The following is a 14,965-nucleotide window of genomic DNA, read 5'->3' as shown; positions in this document are numbered from 1 at the left end:
ACATTGTGACCTATTTTTTTAAATGTGGTTGAGTTTGTAATGATATTTTTGAAGATACCTGATGAAGGTGCATTTTGGTAGTGTGTGGGATTTGTTTTTGCTGTTCAGTTTTGACCTTTTTGGTATTTGATTCTTACGCACCTACCGATTGCCGTCAGGTGTGCGGAGTTTAATTGTTAACTGACTTCTGTTTTGATGCTAAAATAATAAGAACGTTCGTAAGAAACTTAAACAGGAAATGTATGTCCTGGAAAGATTTTTTAATATATAAAAAAAATGTCTAAAAAAGTTGTTTATTTGATAAAAAAAAATACTGTAAAAATGTGAAATATTTTTACAATTTAAAATAGCTATTTTTTATTTTAATATATATTTGAAATTTTAATTTATTCTTGTGATGCAAAGCTGAATTTTCAGCTAATATTCTAATATAAATTATTCTAATATGCTGATTTGATGCTTGAGAAACATTTCTTATTGTCAGTAATCACGTAAATCACCGTCATATGATTACTAATCATTTTTAAAATGTTTCCACTCTGCTGTGGCTCATTATGTTGCTAATAGTTAAAAATTTTAATAGCGTCTGAATATAATCTCAAGTCTGGATCAGTCTAATTTCTAAATGGACTGGAGTCGAGACTTCCCTCAATTATCAGGCCGTAAACGAACACACTTGTACAGTTCTTCACGAGAGCTTCTGGTTTCCCTCGCAGACGGTTGTTGTTGTGAGCGGTCTGTGTTAAATATATCATGACAGCTGGGCGTCTCAATGGCCCAACTGTTTTACACATTCTCCTGCTGCTTCCAGAGTTCAGTGGACTAAAATCCTCAATCATAAAATAAACAGTAATGTTGTTAATGTTATCCTCCATCTTTCCAGGCAATGCAAAGAGACTCTTCGCTGAAGAGCGAGAACATCTGCTGGCCTAAAATGACACCCTGGTGAGCCGTGGCTCATTGTTGTCATTGTAAACTGAAGGCTTAATAGCGTGCATAAATGGAAATTGGGGCTCAGGGGAAACTGGCAAAAGGCCAGTTACTAATTTCGCTGAATAATCCTGGTGAATTTTTAGTTGACATTTCTTTAGGTGAGGTCCTTAAATGTACAGGTTTGAGTCTAGTGGTAGAGAATGGGCTGATTTGAGATGATTTCTTGATTGAATTTGTGCATTACTGACAGGTGCAGCACAATGCAATGTTTTGAGGATAAATCAGAAATTAATTCGCAATACCATGTTTTTTTTTTTTTTTTTAACATATACTGTAGTATTCTTTGAAAGTAAAGAAAAGCACATATCGTGTTAGTTTAATATTATGTGTTCACTGTTATAATCATATTTTATCATATTTTTAAATCATATTTTTTTACATTTTAATTTTTACTTATTTTTATATTTTCAAGTTATATTTTAGTTTAATTGGTTTAATGAATTCATTTTTTTTATGTCAGTTTTAGTCATTTTAGTACTTTAACTCAAACATTTTTTATTTCACTTATTTGCCAGTTTTTTTTTTTTTTTTTTACATTACAGTTTTTCATCTGATAGGTATTTTCATTTCATTCATATTTCATTGCGTTTATTTATTTATTTATTTATTTTTCAGCTTTATTTCAATTAGTGGAATTATTATGTTTAATAGTTTCAGTCAGCGTTATTATAGGTAACTAAAACTATAAAAAGCCCTTTTGTCACTTAAATTGTAACTGAAATTAAATATAAAAAAAACTTTAAACTTATCTTATTTTACCTAGTTTTAGAAATAAAATTTCTAAAAATTAAAATTAAAATATATAAATGAAAACTAATTCTAAATATGAATAAAAACAATAATAGTATCTTAATGTTACTAAAATAATACTTGTTTTAGTTGTCAAATTGTGTTGTATCCAAAATAAAAGTTTGTTTACATAATATATATGTGCGTAATATAATATATATGTATATATATATATATATATATATATATATATATATATATATATATAATTAATGCATGTAGTTAATATATTTATATAGTTAATTTTTTTTTAATTATTTAAAATCTTTTTCAGCAACTTGCTATCAGATACGTTGGATATCGACTACTTCCACCATGGAACCTGCCAGATCAGAGATGAGTATCCTGCCCAATGGGAAAGGTCATGACCTAGGAGAGGAAATGTGCATGCCGATGAAGACTATGATGGAGGAAGAACAGTAAGCACTTTTGTGTCACTTTAATTGCTGTAAAAACTTTAATGTCAGTTAAGTTCCTTGCATGTTTGTCCACATAATGGGAAGTGTTTGCTTTCTCATGTATCACTGCTTGAAGAACCAGGCCACTTTAAACAGTGGTTCTCATTTGGTTTTGCGTCATGCGTTCTTACCATTGTGTTTTCCCTGCAACCCATTTGAACCTCTGTCATTTTCATTGTGTCTCTGTGCTCCTGTACTGAGGTCTATCAATACAAACTTTCTTTGTAACCTACTTTTGTATACTCAAATCACTTTTATCTTCTGGCATGGTGTGTTGACTTGTCTAAGTGCATGTTTACCCTCTTTTCCACTCCTGCTCGATGATGGACCTTCTCACACTCTCTGTCAACCCTCAGAAACGGTACCCAGCAACGCAGGTACGTCAATAACAGAAAACAAATTACTTCTACAGACGCAGTTAGGGCAAATTAATTGATGCAGCTCGCAAGATCGTTGTCAATTAAAGGTCGACTGTTGTCCATCCTACAGGTTTGATGATCCTGACAGCACACTGGCTGAGAACATTGAGTTCCTGCCCAACGGCGAGGGCAAGAAGCCACGTTTCACTGATGTAAGTATGTGCAGCATTTACGGTGAACTTTCAACCGATATAGCACATCACAAATAGAAACTGAATGAGATTTGAGTGTGTTGATGTTAGCTGGTTAGCTGTTGAAGCAGTACCTGTCATTTTTGTCTGTTTTAGTTGCTCATCAATTTCATTTCCTCTCTTAGTTTGAGGGGAAGACGTCTTTTGGCATGTCAGTCTTCAATTTGGGCAATGCCATTATGGGCAGTGGGATTTTGGGATTGGCCTACGCAATGGCCAATACTGGCATACTGCTTTTCTTGTAAGTCAAATCCCTTCATTACCCTCTTAATGACAGATTGCTGGAAAAGTGATCGGTGGTTGTATGTTTGTTCTGATGTGAAGCATCACTGAATCCTCTCATAGTCATGCAAATGAACCTGTCACGTCCAGCCCTCAATGAATCAGCGTTTTCACTTCATCTGAATGTCAAGCATTTGGCAGACCATTGGCTGTCTAATTGCCATGGTAATTAAAGTATTGTTTTACATGTGTTATTTTTCCTAACATGCTCTTGAGTAATTGAGTGTTCCCCTTTTGGAGGCTGTTAATGTTGATGGGTGTATCAGAAAGGGTTTTCTATGGAAAAGATCCGGCCCGTTGTGTTGTATTTAATGGCACGTAAACCACCATTTGGCCTTTTCTGAAAACATCAGCCAGTGTTTCAGGGGTTTTCAGAGTACTGCAAATGAAAAATAATGACAAACTCATGAAATTATGCATGTCAGGGAAATTATTTAGATGGTTAAATTAAATTATTGTGTTTTATCAGTCTGGTTTTTAAAGTGGTATAAAGGAAGGGATAATGTACTGGTCATTTATTATATTAATTTAGCAACAGTAAATACATATTTGTGTATATACTATATAATATAAAATAAATAGTTGTAATATATTTGCATATTATATTATTAATATATTTACATTAATATATTTATTAATTTGTATTATATTTACATTTGTGTATATCTGTTTATGTAACATATACACACAATTCTATATATTTAAAATATTTTTTTCAAAATATACAAGGTATAAATATTTAACTTGTTTAATTTATTTTTATGAATGTATTTAATTAATATTTAAGAAAGTGTTTTTTTTTATATATATATATATATATATATATATATAATTATAATATTATAATATTTATTTATTATAATAAAGAAAAAAAAAATATATATATATTTATTTATTTATTATTATTTTTTTTTATATATTTATAATGGTTTTCTATTTTAATATTTGTTTAAATATATCTAATATATTTTTGAAGTATTTCTAAAATGTGACCCTGGACCACAAAACCAGTCACAAGTCATAATGTGAAATCTGAATAAATAAGCTTTCCACTGATGTATGGTTTGTTATGATAGGACAATATTTGGCAAATATTGGGGCAAAAAAATCTAAATATTGAGAAAATCCCCCAAAGAAGTTGTCCAAATGGTTTTTCACAATGCATATTGCTAATCAAAAATTAAGTTTTGATATATTTACGGTAGGAAATTTACAAAATATCTTCATGGAACATGATCTTACTTAATATCCTAATGATTTTTGGTATAAAATAATAATTGTGACCCATACAATATACTGTTGGCTATTGCTACAAATATACTCATTCTATTTAAGACTGGTTTTGTGATTACTATCAATGTTGGAAACAGTTATGCTGCTTAATATTTTTTTTGCATCTTGTAATACTTTTTTCAGTATCCTCTGATGAATAAAAAGTTAAAAAGAACAGCATTTATTTAAAATAGAAATCCTTTGTTACAATATAAACTACTGTTCAAAGGTTTGGGGTCAGTTTTTTTTTTTTTTTTTTTTTTTTTTTTTGGGAAGAAATTAATATTTTCAGTTAATGGCTTTTATTCAGCAAGGATGTGCTAAACTTTAGTGTGACAGCAAAGACTTACATTAAATCTAAAAAGCATTTTTAAATTTTTCTTAAAATTATTTTTGTTAATATTAAATTAATATAAATTGTGTGTGTGTGTGTGTATATATATATATATATATATATTTTTTTTTTTTTTTTAACTATATTAAGTGTTTATGTAATGACATGCATTCGTGTGACCTGCCATTTACTCTTGATTTCCCTCCTTCCTAAAATTTTCCACTAGTTAGCTCCACCCCTCTCATCTATCCACGGCCCCAGAAAGGCCATGACCTTCCAAACACATCCCTCTTATTAGGAACCCCCCGCCCCCATCCAAATATAGTTGTCAAATTTGGTTTCTCTCACGGCCTGCGTTGGTTTCACTGGGGGAGGAGAGCGAGAGACGTCTGAGGCGTCCGTAGCTCCAGTCAGGTTACAGGGAACTGAATACTACTGATCAAATTACCCACCAGGCCAAGACAGCTTCCTCCAAAGATAGTCTTATTTCCAGGTATATAACAAGAAATTCATCAACCTCAATTTGGCGTAAACTTCATGCTTCCCTCCCATGAGGCAGTTAAGGAAGTCCAGTGTTTTTACAATGGCTGTTTCAAATGTTTACTTTCATATGAAGCATGCAATATAGAAAAATAATATTTTCTAGTGATTCATGAGTGAATCTAACAAAACCAGACAAGAAGATGCCCTGGTAATATTTAGTAAAAAATATCACAATGCATTGTTTTTCTCTTTTAAAAATCAGGGTTATTATAATGAACTAAAACTAAAATTATAACTGTAAAAAATGTTTTGGTTGCATGAAATTAAATAAACGTTAACTGCAATAAAATAAAATATTTAAAAGGTTTTATTGCATGTAGCTGCCAAGGCAAAATTTGTCATTTGAATTTAACTGATGTACTGAAATAACTAAAACTTGTTATTTTACTGGTACTTGATGTACTAAAATAACTCAAACTAAAATAAAATTAATAAATATTATTAAAAAAAACTAAAACTAAAATGACAAAAACAAAAGTACTAAAACTTTAATTCAAATGAAAATGGAAAAACCTGATTTTATGTATTAATAAAACTATATCAGCCTGACACTAAAATAACTAAAAAAAGTTTTCTTATTTTTTATTAATTTATTTTCTGTTCAGTTTTGGAGTACAATGTGACCTGGACTTAGCTGAAAATAGTCTGAATGTCCTTTTGCACAAGCTTTTTTAATAAGAATACTAATGTTTATGATGCCACTTATAGTAGCTTGTGTATATACCGTAATAAAGACACATTTGTGTTTAATGGTCAAATAAATGCATCACAACAAAAATAACCAGTGCACACTGGATGTGTGGAATACAAAGCACAGTTGTTGAGATGACTTCCTCTTGCATACTGAATTGGTAGGCAGCTGTTGAAGTCAATAGTCCATGAGAACATCTGAATAGAGTCGTTTCAGAGCTCATTTCATGCCCATTGTTAATTACTTGCCATTTATCAGGTAGTTGTCATCCAAACAGACTTGCAATTCACTAAATTCAAGGACAGTTTGCCTCCTGGGGTGAAGCGTCTTCCTGAAAGTACACTAATCGCTTTCCACCATAGTGTAGATAACGCTTTTATCAGATTTGCCTTTCTCAAAGTTGGCAAACCCAGATTTTCCATTGCACATCTAAAAGAAAAGAGCAGGATGAATTGGTAAAGTTGGTTGTTGGTGTGTTTGATTACTGGGTTTCACAGAATAGCTTATCAGCACATACTTTTTTGGTTCCAATACAAACAATGCTGCTTTCCCAAGATTCATTTAAAAGTAAATCTTACTCAACAACTTTAATACATATACATGTAATGCAGTTGGAACTCTGTCTATAGACTATAGGTCTGCTAAATGTCTTTTCGGTAAGTAGAAAGTAGTACAGAAGCCTCCAAAAGAAGATCTTCCATGCTTCCTTTTGCAAGGTGTAGATGGTGTTGTACAGATGTGGAGTAGTTGTGATGGTTGTATTTTGTCTTCAGGTTTCTCCTCACAGCTGTCGCTGGTCTCTCCTGCTACTCTATTCACCTCCTGCTGAAGTCCTCTGGTGTTGTGGGTAAGATGAGGCATTTTCTCAATCAGTGTGTTGTATAATCACATTAAAGTTAACACACATTTTCTGAATTAACTGCCTTTTTATTGTAATTTGAACAGAAATTCCCTGAAATATGACTATAATGGTTAAATATAGTGAGGAAAAACTGGTCGAAGGAATTTTACTGTAATACACTGAATCAGATCAGGCCAGTTAATCCAAAAAATTGGCATTCATTTGAGGTTACCACTATTAGCTAAGAATGAAATATATAATATAGGTAAATTCATTGATTAATTGACCTGTCCAATTTTATCTAGTACTAGTTTACATGTTAAAACTCCTTTCTCCAGTGTTACTGATTTTTCTCCACTATAATTACATATTACTTTTCTAAAATAAATAAATATTCGGTAAATAATAATTTATTTATTTAATATTTATTTATTTAAATTATTTAATAAAAGTAATATTTAATATACTTCTACATTTGTATTTTTAAATTTATTTTTTACTTAAAAATGTTATTTTTTTTACTTAATTTAATTAAGTAAATATAATAAAGAGTTTTTTATGATTACTGATGCTGTTTTAAACATTTTTAGTGACATATCTTGTAACGCGGTTGATGGCGTTGGTTGTGTACTGTTGCGATGGCATTTCCTTTCCTGAAAACATAATTCAGCTTCCATTTTTAGGGCTTACTGATTTTCCATGCTAAGCTGCTGTGACTGCAGGCAAAGATAATCATAACGAGAGATATGGTGTTTTGTGGAAACTTGGCTCTGGTGGTGAGATTTGTCTCCCTTTTCATGTTTTACTGACGTTCGTTTCCAGGAATCAGATCTTATGAACAGCTGGGATTCAGGGCCTTCGGAATGACAGGGAAGATGGCAGCCGGAATCGCAATCACTCTTCAAAACATTGGAGGTAAAGAAGATCTGACAGTAATATTAGCTCAAACTGACTGTTTCTTGATTCATAATTTTTTGTGCCTGTTTGGATGAATCTCTTGACACATTTCCATGCCTTTTTTTTCCTAAATAATTTTTAGATATAATAATAATAATAATGAATAATTTTCAGAACTTTTTTTTTTATTTATGTTTTTGGTAACACAATTTTAAGGTGTCCCTGTTACACGTGTTACATGTACTTACTATTATAATAACAATACATCATGCATAATTACATGCAAGTGACCCCAAGCCAAACCCTAATCAAATAGTAAGTACATGTAGTTAATTAATATTATTCAGTGCTTAAAAGTATAATTACACTGTAAGAAGGATACCTTAAAAAAAGTGTAACCATGTTTTTTATATTTGCTAATGAAAATACACACAAAATTATTACTACATATATATGCATTAAAATAAGTAAATAAATAAAATTTTTTCCAAAATTTTCCAAAAGCAAAATATATTTACTATTTTTTTTAGGGGGAGACACTGCAGGCAAAAACACTGTTTTTTCATGCACCTGTCAAGTTTGTTTTTTCAGACTAGTGAAAAGAAAACATCCATGTTTCTTTTATAGCACTTTATGTATTTGTGTCAGTAGATTTCAATTACAATACATATAAAGCCCATTTTCTCAAAATGAGTTTTTCTCCTACAGTGAGCCATAAATCTCCACTTCAGTAGCACTTACACACACCATACTTTACATTTTTATTCCTGTCTATGTCCTGAATGTTTTCACAGAGGGATTTGTTCATATGTAATTTGCTTGATTATATACAACATTTTATTCCGCCCCCAAAATTGGGAAAATATATTGTTTTCCGTCTGTTCTACTGTTTTCATTACTGTCTTTTTTTTTTTTTTTTTTTTTTTAAATCTTATTAAATAATGCCTCATTTGCATATTTAAACCTGACATTTTACAAAACGTGTTATAATTGTTTGCAATTATCAATGTAATCAATCTTTTAGTTAATGTTTTTACCCTATTCACCTCCAGTGTCTTGCCTTAATTTAAAGCAATTTTTTAAAGACTTTACGTTTTATAGATATGTTCCAACAGAGTGCAGCAAGCAAAATCAGCATAAAATGATGGTATATACTTTTGATTGTGTTTCTTCTAATTTACTCATTTTTGTCTTTCCTATAGCCATGTCCAGTTACTTATACATCATAAAGTCAGAGTTTCCACTGGTCCTGCAGGCGTTTTTGAAAGCAGATAACAATTCAGAGTAAGTGCTTTAGAGTGTCAATGTAAAATGCTGAATGAATTGAGAAAATCTCGCCCTTCGCTCAACATGCCATTTTGCCAGTTAAATGTGAATGAATTGACGACTCATCGCTGACTCTTTATCTGCTAGTACAGACATGTGCTGTCATTATCAGCTGACGATGTCACCACTGAGGTCAAATACCTGTTGACCACCAGTACAAACACTCTAAAATCTCAACATGGCATTTTGGGAGGTGTGGTGGGGTCTGTGAACTGTGATTGGTCAGTTAATAAGAGAACGGCAGCTGATTGGCCGATACTATCTCATTCCCATCACACCTCTGTCCTTCTGCACTTGACAGCTGCTTTAAACAAGCGTATTGTCATGGTGACGTCAGTAGACACAACTCGTTTCTTATGCCTGAAAACGCCGGGTTACAATCTTTATTCAGCTGCTTGTGTTCTCAGGTTAGACCCTAGTTCAGCATGTTTTATCAAGTTTAAATATTGTGTGGAAAATAGACCCATCATAGTGTGTTTGTGAATGCAGTAACAAACTTCAAAATCAGTAGCAGTGAAAGTGTAGATGGGCAAGGTGATTTATTTATATGACGAATGTAATACTCACTCAGGCTTTGGTTCCTGAGACTTTTCAGTACTGTATTGAGTAGGTTAGCATATGTTGGAAATTGCGAAAAGATGGAGGCGTGTGCTTCAGTTTTAACATTATGCATTGGTTGAGAGCTTTTGTATAATTTCAGGACCAGGTGCAGCCTCAAGTGATGCTTATATACGCGCATTCACACACACACACTTACATTTAATGCTGGATTACAGTTCTAATATGGTTTTGTTTTCAAGATTTTACATTGCCAGCTCCTTATGCAATTCTAAAAATATTATATATAATCATTTTTTTTTCCATAGAAAATTAACATTCATATTTTTTAATTTATTAATAGTTATATACTAATGTATTAGTTTGTAGTATTATGAATTAGCTTTAATTTGTATATTTTCAATTTTCTTTTTTACTTTAGTTTAAGTTTGAGTAATTGTGTTATGTGCCTTTGTCATTTTTATTTTTTATTTTTTATATTTCTATATGGCTAAAAATGGCTTTTTTATTGTTTAGGATTTGTAAATTGTTTAGTAATGTAAGTTTTTTACTGATTTCCGTTAGTTTCAAAAGCAAACTGTTCTTTTAAGTACATTTAAGTAATATTTATATTTCTGCTTTATTTTAATATTTGAAAATTATTTTTTTTTACTCAAAAAAAAAAAAAAAAAAAAAAATATATATATACATATATAAATTTTAGCATCATTAGTCAAAGTCCCTTAGAAATCATTCTAATGCTGATTTTCTGTCAAGAAACATTTATTGTTGTTATTATTATCAATATTTAAAGCAGTGGAGTATTTTTTTTTTACAATAATAATAATAATAATAATAATAATAATACTAATAAATATTTTTGAGCAGCAAATCAGAATATTATAATGATTTCTAAAAGATCACGTGATGTAATGATGCTAAAAATTATTTGAAATCACAGGAATAAATTGTATTTTAAAATACATTCAAATAGAAAACAGTTCAAAACTGTACTTTTTTTTTTTGCTGTACTTTGGATCAAATAAATGGATCAAATAAATGCAGGCTTGGTGAGCAGAGGAGACTTCTTTAAAAAAACAACACAAATCTTACTGTTCACAAACGTTTGACTGGTATAATATTATAATATAATATAATATAATATAATATAATATAAATAATATAAATGCTATACATTTGCTTTTTCTGTACCAGTATATTGGAAAATACATCTATACTGTGTAATTGGATAATTAAAAAAATAATATGTCAGTGTTTCAATGTTGCAACACAATAGTCTGCATGTAAAAATCATATATATTACACCTACACATAGTCCATTTAATGTACTGCAGAGGAATCTTTGCAATGACAGCATATCTTTATCACTCATACATAATGTATGATGTTTCATTCCTCCGTATAGTAGTCTACATTTAGTCTACATCGGCACGCCAACCCTCCCCGTCAGTGTCTGAATACCAGGACAAGTGGGGAGATGCGAAGAGGGTCTGAAAATAGTGGCATCTCAAACAAGGCCTGGATCTACACACTGTGTAACACCTTGTGACTCTGTGTGTGTGCCCTCGTGTTCACAGTTTGGTGGATACTTGAGTCCAGGAGCGGGAACTGCGCCATGTTGCAGTCAGCTCTGGTCTATATTAGACGCTCTGTGTCGCTAGCGGCCACAGCAAACACAACATACTGTCTCATAAATCAGCAGAATTGCAGACTCAGGCTGGAATTGGATGGAGTTAGACAGGTTGATTCCGGAATAGTGTAGTGTGCTGCACAGACAGAGTAGCGGAAAAGGAGACCAGAAGATGAATTGACTGGATAAATGTGCATTTTTATAATTTGCTGGTTTATTTGTGACCCTGGACCACAAAACCAGTCATAAGGGTCAATTTTTTTGAAATTCAGATTTATACATCATCTGAAGGTTGAATAAATAAGCTTTCCATTGACGTATGGTTTGTTAGGATAAGACAGTATTTGTCCCAAGATACGACTATTTGAAAATCTGGAATCTGAGAGAGCAAAAAAAATCAAAATATTGAGAAAATCGCCAAATAAAGTTCTTAGCAATGCATATTACTAACCACAAATTAAGTTTTGATATATTTACGGTAGAAAATTTACAAAATGTCTTTATGGAACATGATCTTTACTTAATATCCTAATGATTTTTGCCATAAAAAAAAAAAAATCAATAATTTTGTCCCAAGCAGTGTATAGTTACGACCGTTTTTGCTTATTTAATTCATGCTTCATTTACAGTTCTTACTATAAGTTAACCAGATACGATAACCATATCTGGATATTATTGTACACTACTGTTCAAAAGTTTGAGGTTGGTAATATTTTTTTATGTTTTGGAAAGAAGACTATTATGCTCATCAAGGCTACATTTATTTGATTAAAAAAACCCCAGTAAAATCTGTAAAATTGTGAAATATTATTACTATTTAAAAGAACTGTTTTCCATTTGAATATATTTTAAAATGTATTTATTCCTTTGATGCAAAGCTGAATTTTCAGCATCATTACTCCAGTTGTCAGTGTCACATGATCTTTCAAAAAGTCATTCTAGTATTTGTTGCATCATCATTGATGTATGTTCAAAAGAACAGCTTTTATTTAAAATGACAATCTTTTTTAACATAACAAATGTCTTTAATGTCACTTTTGATCAATTTAAAGCATCTCTGATGAATACAAATATTAATTTCCTTTAAAAAAAAATCTCACTGACCTTTTGAACTGTAATGTCAGACATCAATTCTCTTTTTTACTTTAATAATGAGCAAATAATTATCTATAAAAAATATTTCTGTAATTTAAAATTGCCACATATAGTGGAAATTGCAAGTAATTATCAGACAAAGAGTCAGTGTGTATCTTTAATGTAACACATTTTTATACTTCTGGGTGAAAATTTAAACCACAACCACAGTGAATATTAACCACTATAATGGTGACAAGCATTTACAGTGTTATGCCACAGCTTGATGTTTTACAGTAATTTGTTGCGTTAAGCACATAAAAAAAAATCTGAGCTCACATCACAGTGAAAAATGTTAAAAAATGATTGCTGATAAATCTTAATCTTTCTATAGGGAATGGTATCTCAATGGAAACTACTTGGTGGTGCTTGTGTCTCTCTCTGTCATCCTGCCTTTGGCTCTAATGAAACAGTTGGGTGAGTCGATCATTTCTACTTCAGTCATCTCATCTCTCTCTGCACCTCTTAAAAGTGGGTTTCCATGTACGTTTGACCCAGTTAAATGGACTGTTCATATTACAGAGCATCAGTTCAAGCACTTTAAAAGCACATTCTGTTCTCGTATGAAGCTGTAAGCTAAACCAGTAGAGCAACAGTCCGTTTTAAACAACACAATTCTGTTTTTGTTGTTTGGATGTGTTTATAGTAATTGTATCAGGTTGACCTTGTCAGTATTTGTGTCTGGTAGACTCTGCCAGCACAGATTAGCTCCTGAGATGAGCGACAACCCATTGCGCTTTTCTTAGCGTGTGCATTTATAGTGCATGTACGCAGCATGTCGATTGACAATGACACCGTGACGCTGTATTGACGTGCTTTGCTATATTTACAATTTCAGGTTACCTTGGCTATGCCAGTGGTTTTTCACTCAGCTGCATGGTTTTCTTCCTCAGTGCAGTAAGTATTTGCCATCATCATCATCATCATCATCATCATCATTGCAATTAGTAAAGATATTATTAAAGTTAATATAAAATCAAAATTCAGTCATATTGAGCATGATTAATCAATGCATAGATTCCAAAGAAACAATACTGGTACCAAAAAATCACCTTTTTCCTGTCCCTGTATCTCATGCATATTTCAGAGAGGGTTGAATCACAGCTTCACATAACCGTTCGCCCGCACATTCCTCCCCAGAGGAAGCAATATACTGCGTGCATATTATATCATATCTACACACAGCAATGCTGACTCATAAAACACTCACTCAGACTGACTTCAAAAGAAGACGACTGAAGCTTTTAATTGGTTTTAATTGGTTGCACTCTCTCGGGATAATATGATGATGCCCTAACATTTGTCATGGTGTATTCGGCTCTTTGAAGAAGAATAATGTTTTTTTGTTTTTGCTATTTGACCTGCTGTTGGAGATAATTATTTTTATGTCTTTCGACAATTTAGCCGCCAAGACGCCTAGCCATTAGAGATGGGTTTAAATAAGAAATAAAATCACAATAACTGGATGACTTTGTTCAAATTCAAAACACAAGATCGAAGTTCCATAACTATAAACAGACATGTTGAAAAATTACCTTTTATTTATTTTATTTTATTTTATTTTATTTTTTTGCCATTTTGTTTTATTTTATTTTTTCCCCAATCAGCTTTGTTTGACAGCAGTCCGACAAGAAATGTAGCCATTAGAGGCTTGAATATGAAAAAAGAAATGCATGGTTGGCAAATAGTTTTTATTTTATTTTATTTTATTTTTCTCTCCCCATTTTTTTATTTTTTTTGCCATTTTGTTTTATTTTAATTTTTTCCCCAATCAGCGTTGTTTGACAGCATTTTATTTTTTGCTATTTTTTTCTCCCCCAATCAGCTTTGTTTGACAGCAATCCGACAAGAAATGTAGCCATTACAGGCTTGAATATGAAAAAAGAAATGCATGGTTGGCAAATAGTTATTTTGTTTTATTTTATTTTATTTTATTTTATTTTATTATTATTTTTTTTTTTTTTTTTTTTTTATTTTGCCATTTGTTTTATTTTAATTTTTTCCCCAATCAGCTTTGTTTGACAGCAATCCAACAAGAAATGTAGCCATTAGAGGCTTGAATATGAAAAAAGAAATGCATGGTTGGCAAATAGTTATTTTGTTTTATTTTATATTATTTTATTTTATTTTGTTTTATTTCGTTTTATTTCGTTTTGTTTTGTTTTGTTTTATTTTATTTTTTGCCATTTATTTTATTTACTTTTTTTCCCCAATCAGCTTTGTTTGACAGCAATCCGACAAGAGAAAATGTAGCCATTAGAGGCTTGAATATGAAAAAAGAAATGCATGGTTGGCAAATAATTTTTATTTGACCACCCTAGTAGTCTTTTTGTTGTTGATTTTCTGTATTTTCCATTTTAACTCCATCTTCTGTCCGTTTCTGTATTTTTAGGTCATCTATAAGAAGTTCCAGATCCTGTGCCCATTCGAGGAGTTTTCATCCAACAGCACGTTGGCACACACTCATTCAAACGTGACAGTGAACCACGAACACAGCTACCATAAAGGACATGCGATGTTGGATGACTCCCACTGCGGTCCGCAGATGTTCACCGTCAACACACATGTATTAAAGAATAACACATTTTTTGATTCTGCTTTTACATT

The 14,965-nt window shown here is 31.5% G+C and overlaps 1 protein-coding gene across 3 annotated transcripts in view; it reads left to right on the top strand.

Moving 5' to 3' along the window:
• The window catches only part of slc38a3b (solute carrier family 38 member 3b), a 28,125-nt gene that overhangs the window by 6,423 nt on the left and 6,737 nt on the right, over positions 1 to 14,965 (top strand). The window contains exons 2-12 of one of the 3 annotated variants that reach the window (XM_051113227.1): positions 884 to 945; positions 2,057 to 2,201; positions 2,597 to 2,617; positions 2,730 to 2,811; positions 2,976 to 3,091; positions 6,746 to 6,819; positions 7,636 to 7,728; positions 8,913 to 8,994; positions 12,693 to 12,775; positions 13,197 to 13,255; positions 14,751 to 14,924. In XM_051113227.1, coding sequence (XP_050969184.1) covers positions 2,098 to 2,201; positions 2,597 to 2,617; positions 2,730 to 2,811; positions 2,976 to 3,091; positions 6,746 to 6,819; positions 7,636 to 7,728; positions 8,913 to 8,994; positions 12,693 to 12,775; positions 13,197 to 13,255; positions 14,751 to 14,924 — 888 coding nt within the window. In that variant the 5' untranslated portion in view covers positions 884 to 945; positions 2,057 to 2,097. The remainder of the gene's footprint in view (positions 1 to 883; positions 946 to 2,056; positions 2,202 to 2,596; positions 2,618 to 2,729; positions 2,812 to 2,975; positions 3,092 to 6,745; positions 6,820 to 7,635; positions 7,729 to 8,912; positions 8,995 to 12,692; positions 12,776 to 13,196; positions 13,256 to 14,750; positions 14,925 to 14,965) is intronic. The other 2 variants (XM_051113226.1, XM_051113228.1) reach the window with 2 other exon arrangements.

The sequence above is a fragment of the Labeo rohita genome, chromosome 6 (assembly GCF_022985175.1).
Source record: "Labeo rohita strain BAU-BD-2019 chromosome 6, IGBB_LRoh.1.0, whole genome shotgun sequence".
NCBI classification, from domain to species: domain Eukaryota; kingdom Metazoa; phylum Chordata; class Actinopteri; order Cypriniformes; family Cyprinidae; genus Labeo; species Labeo rohita.
This window is presented reverse-complemented; position numbering and strand designations above follow the sequence as displayed.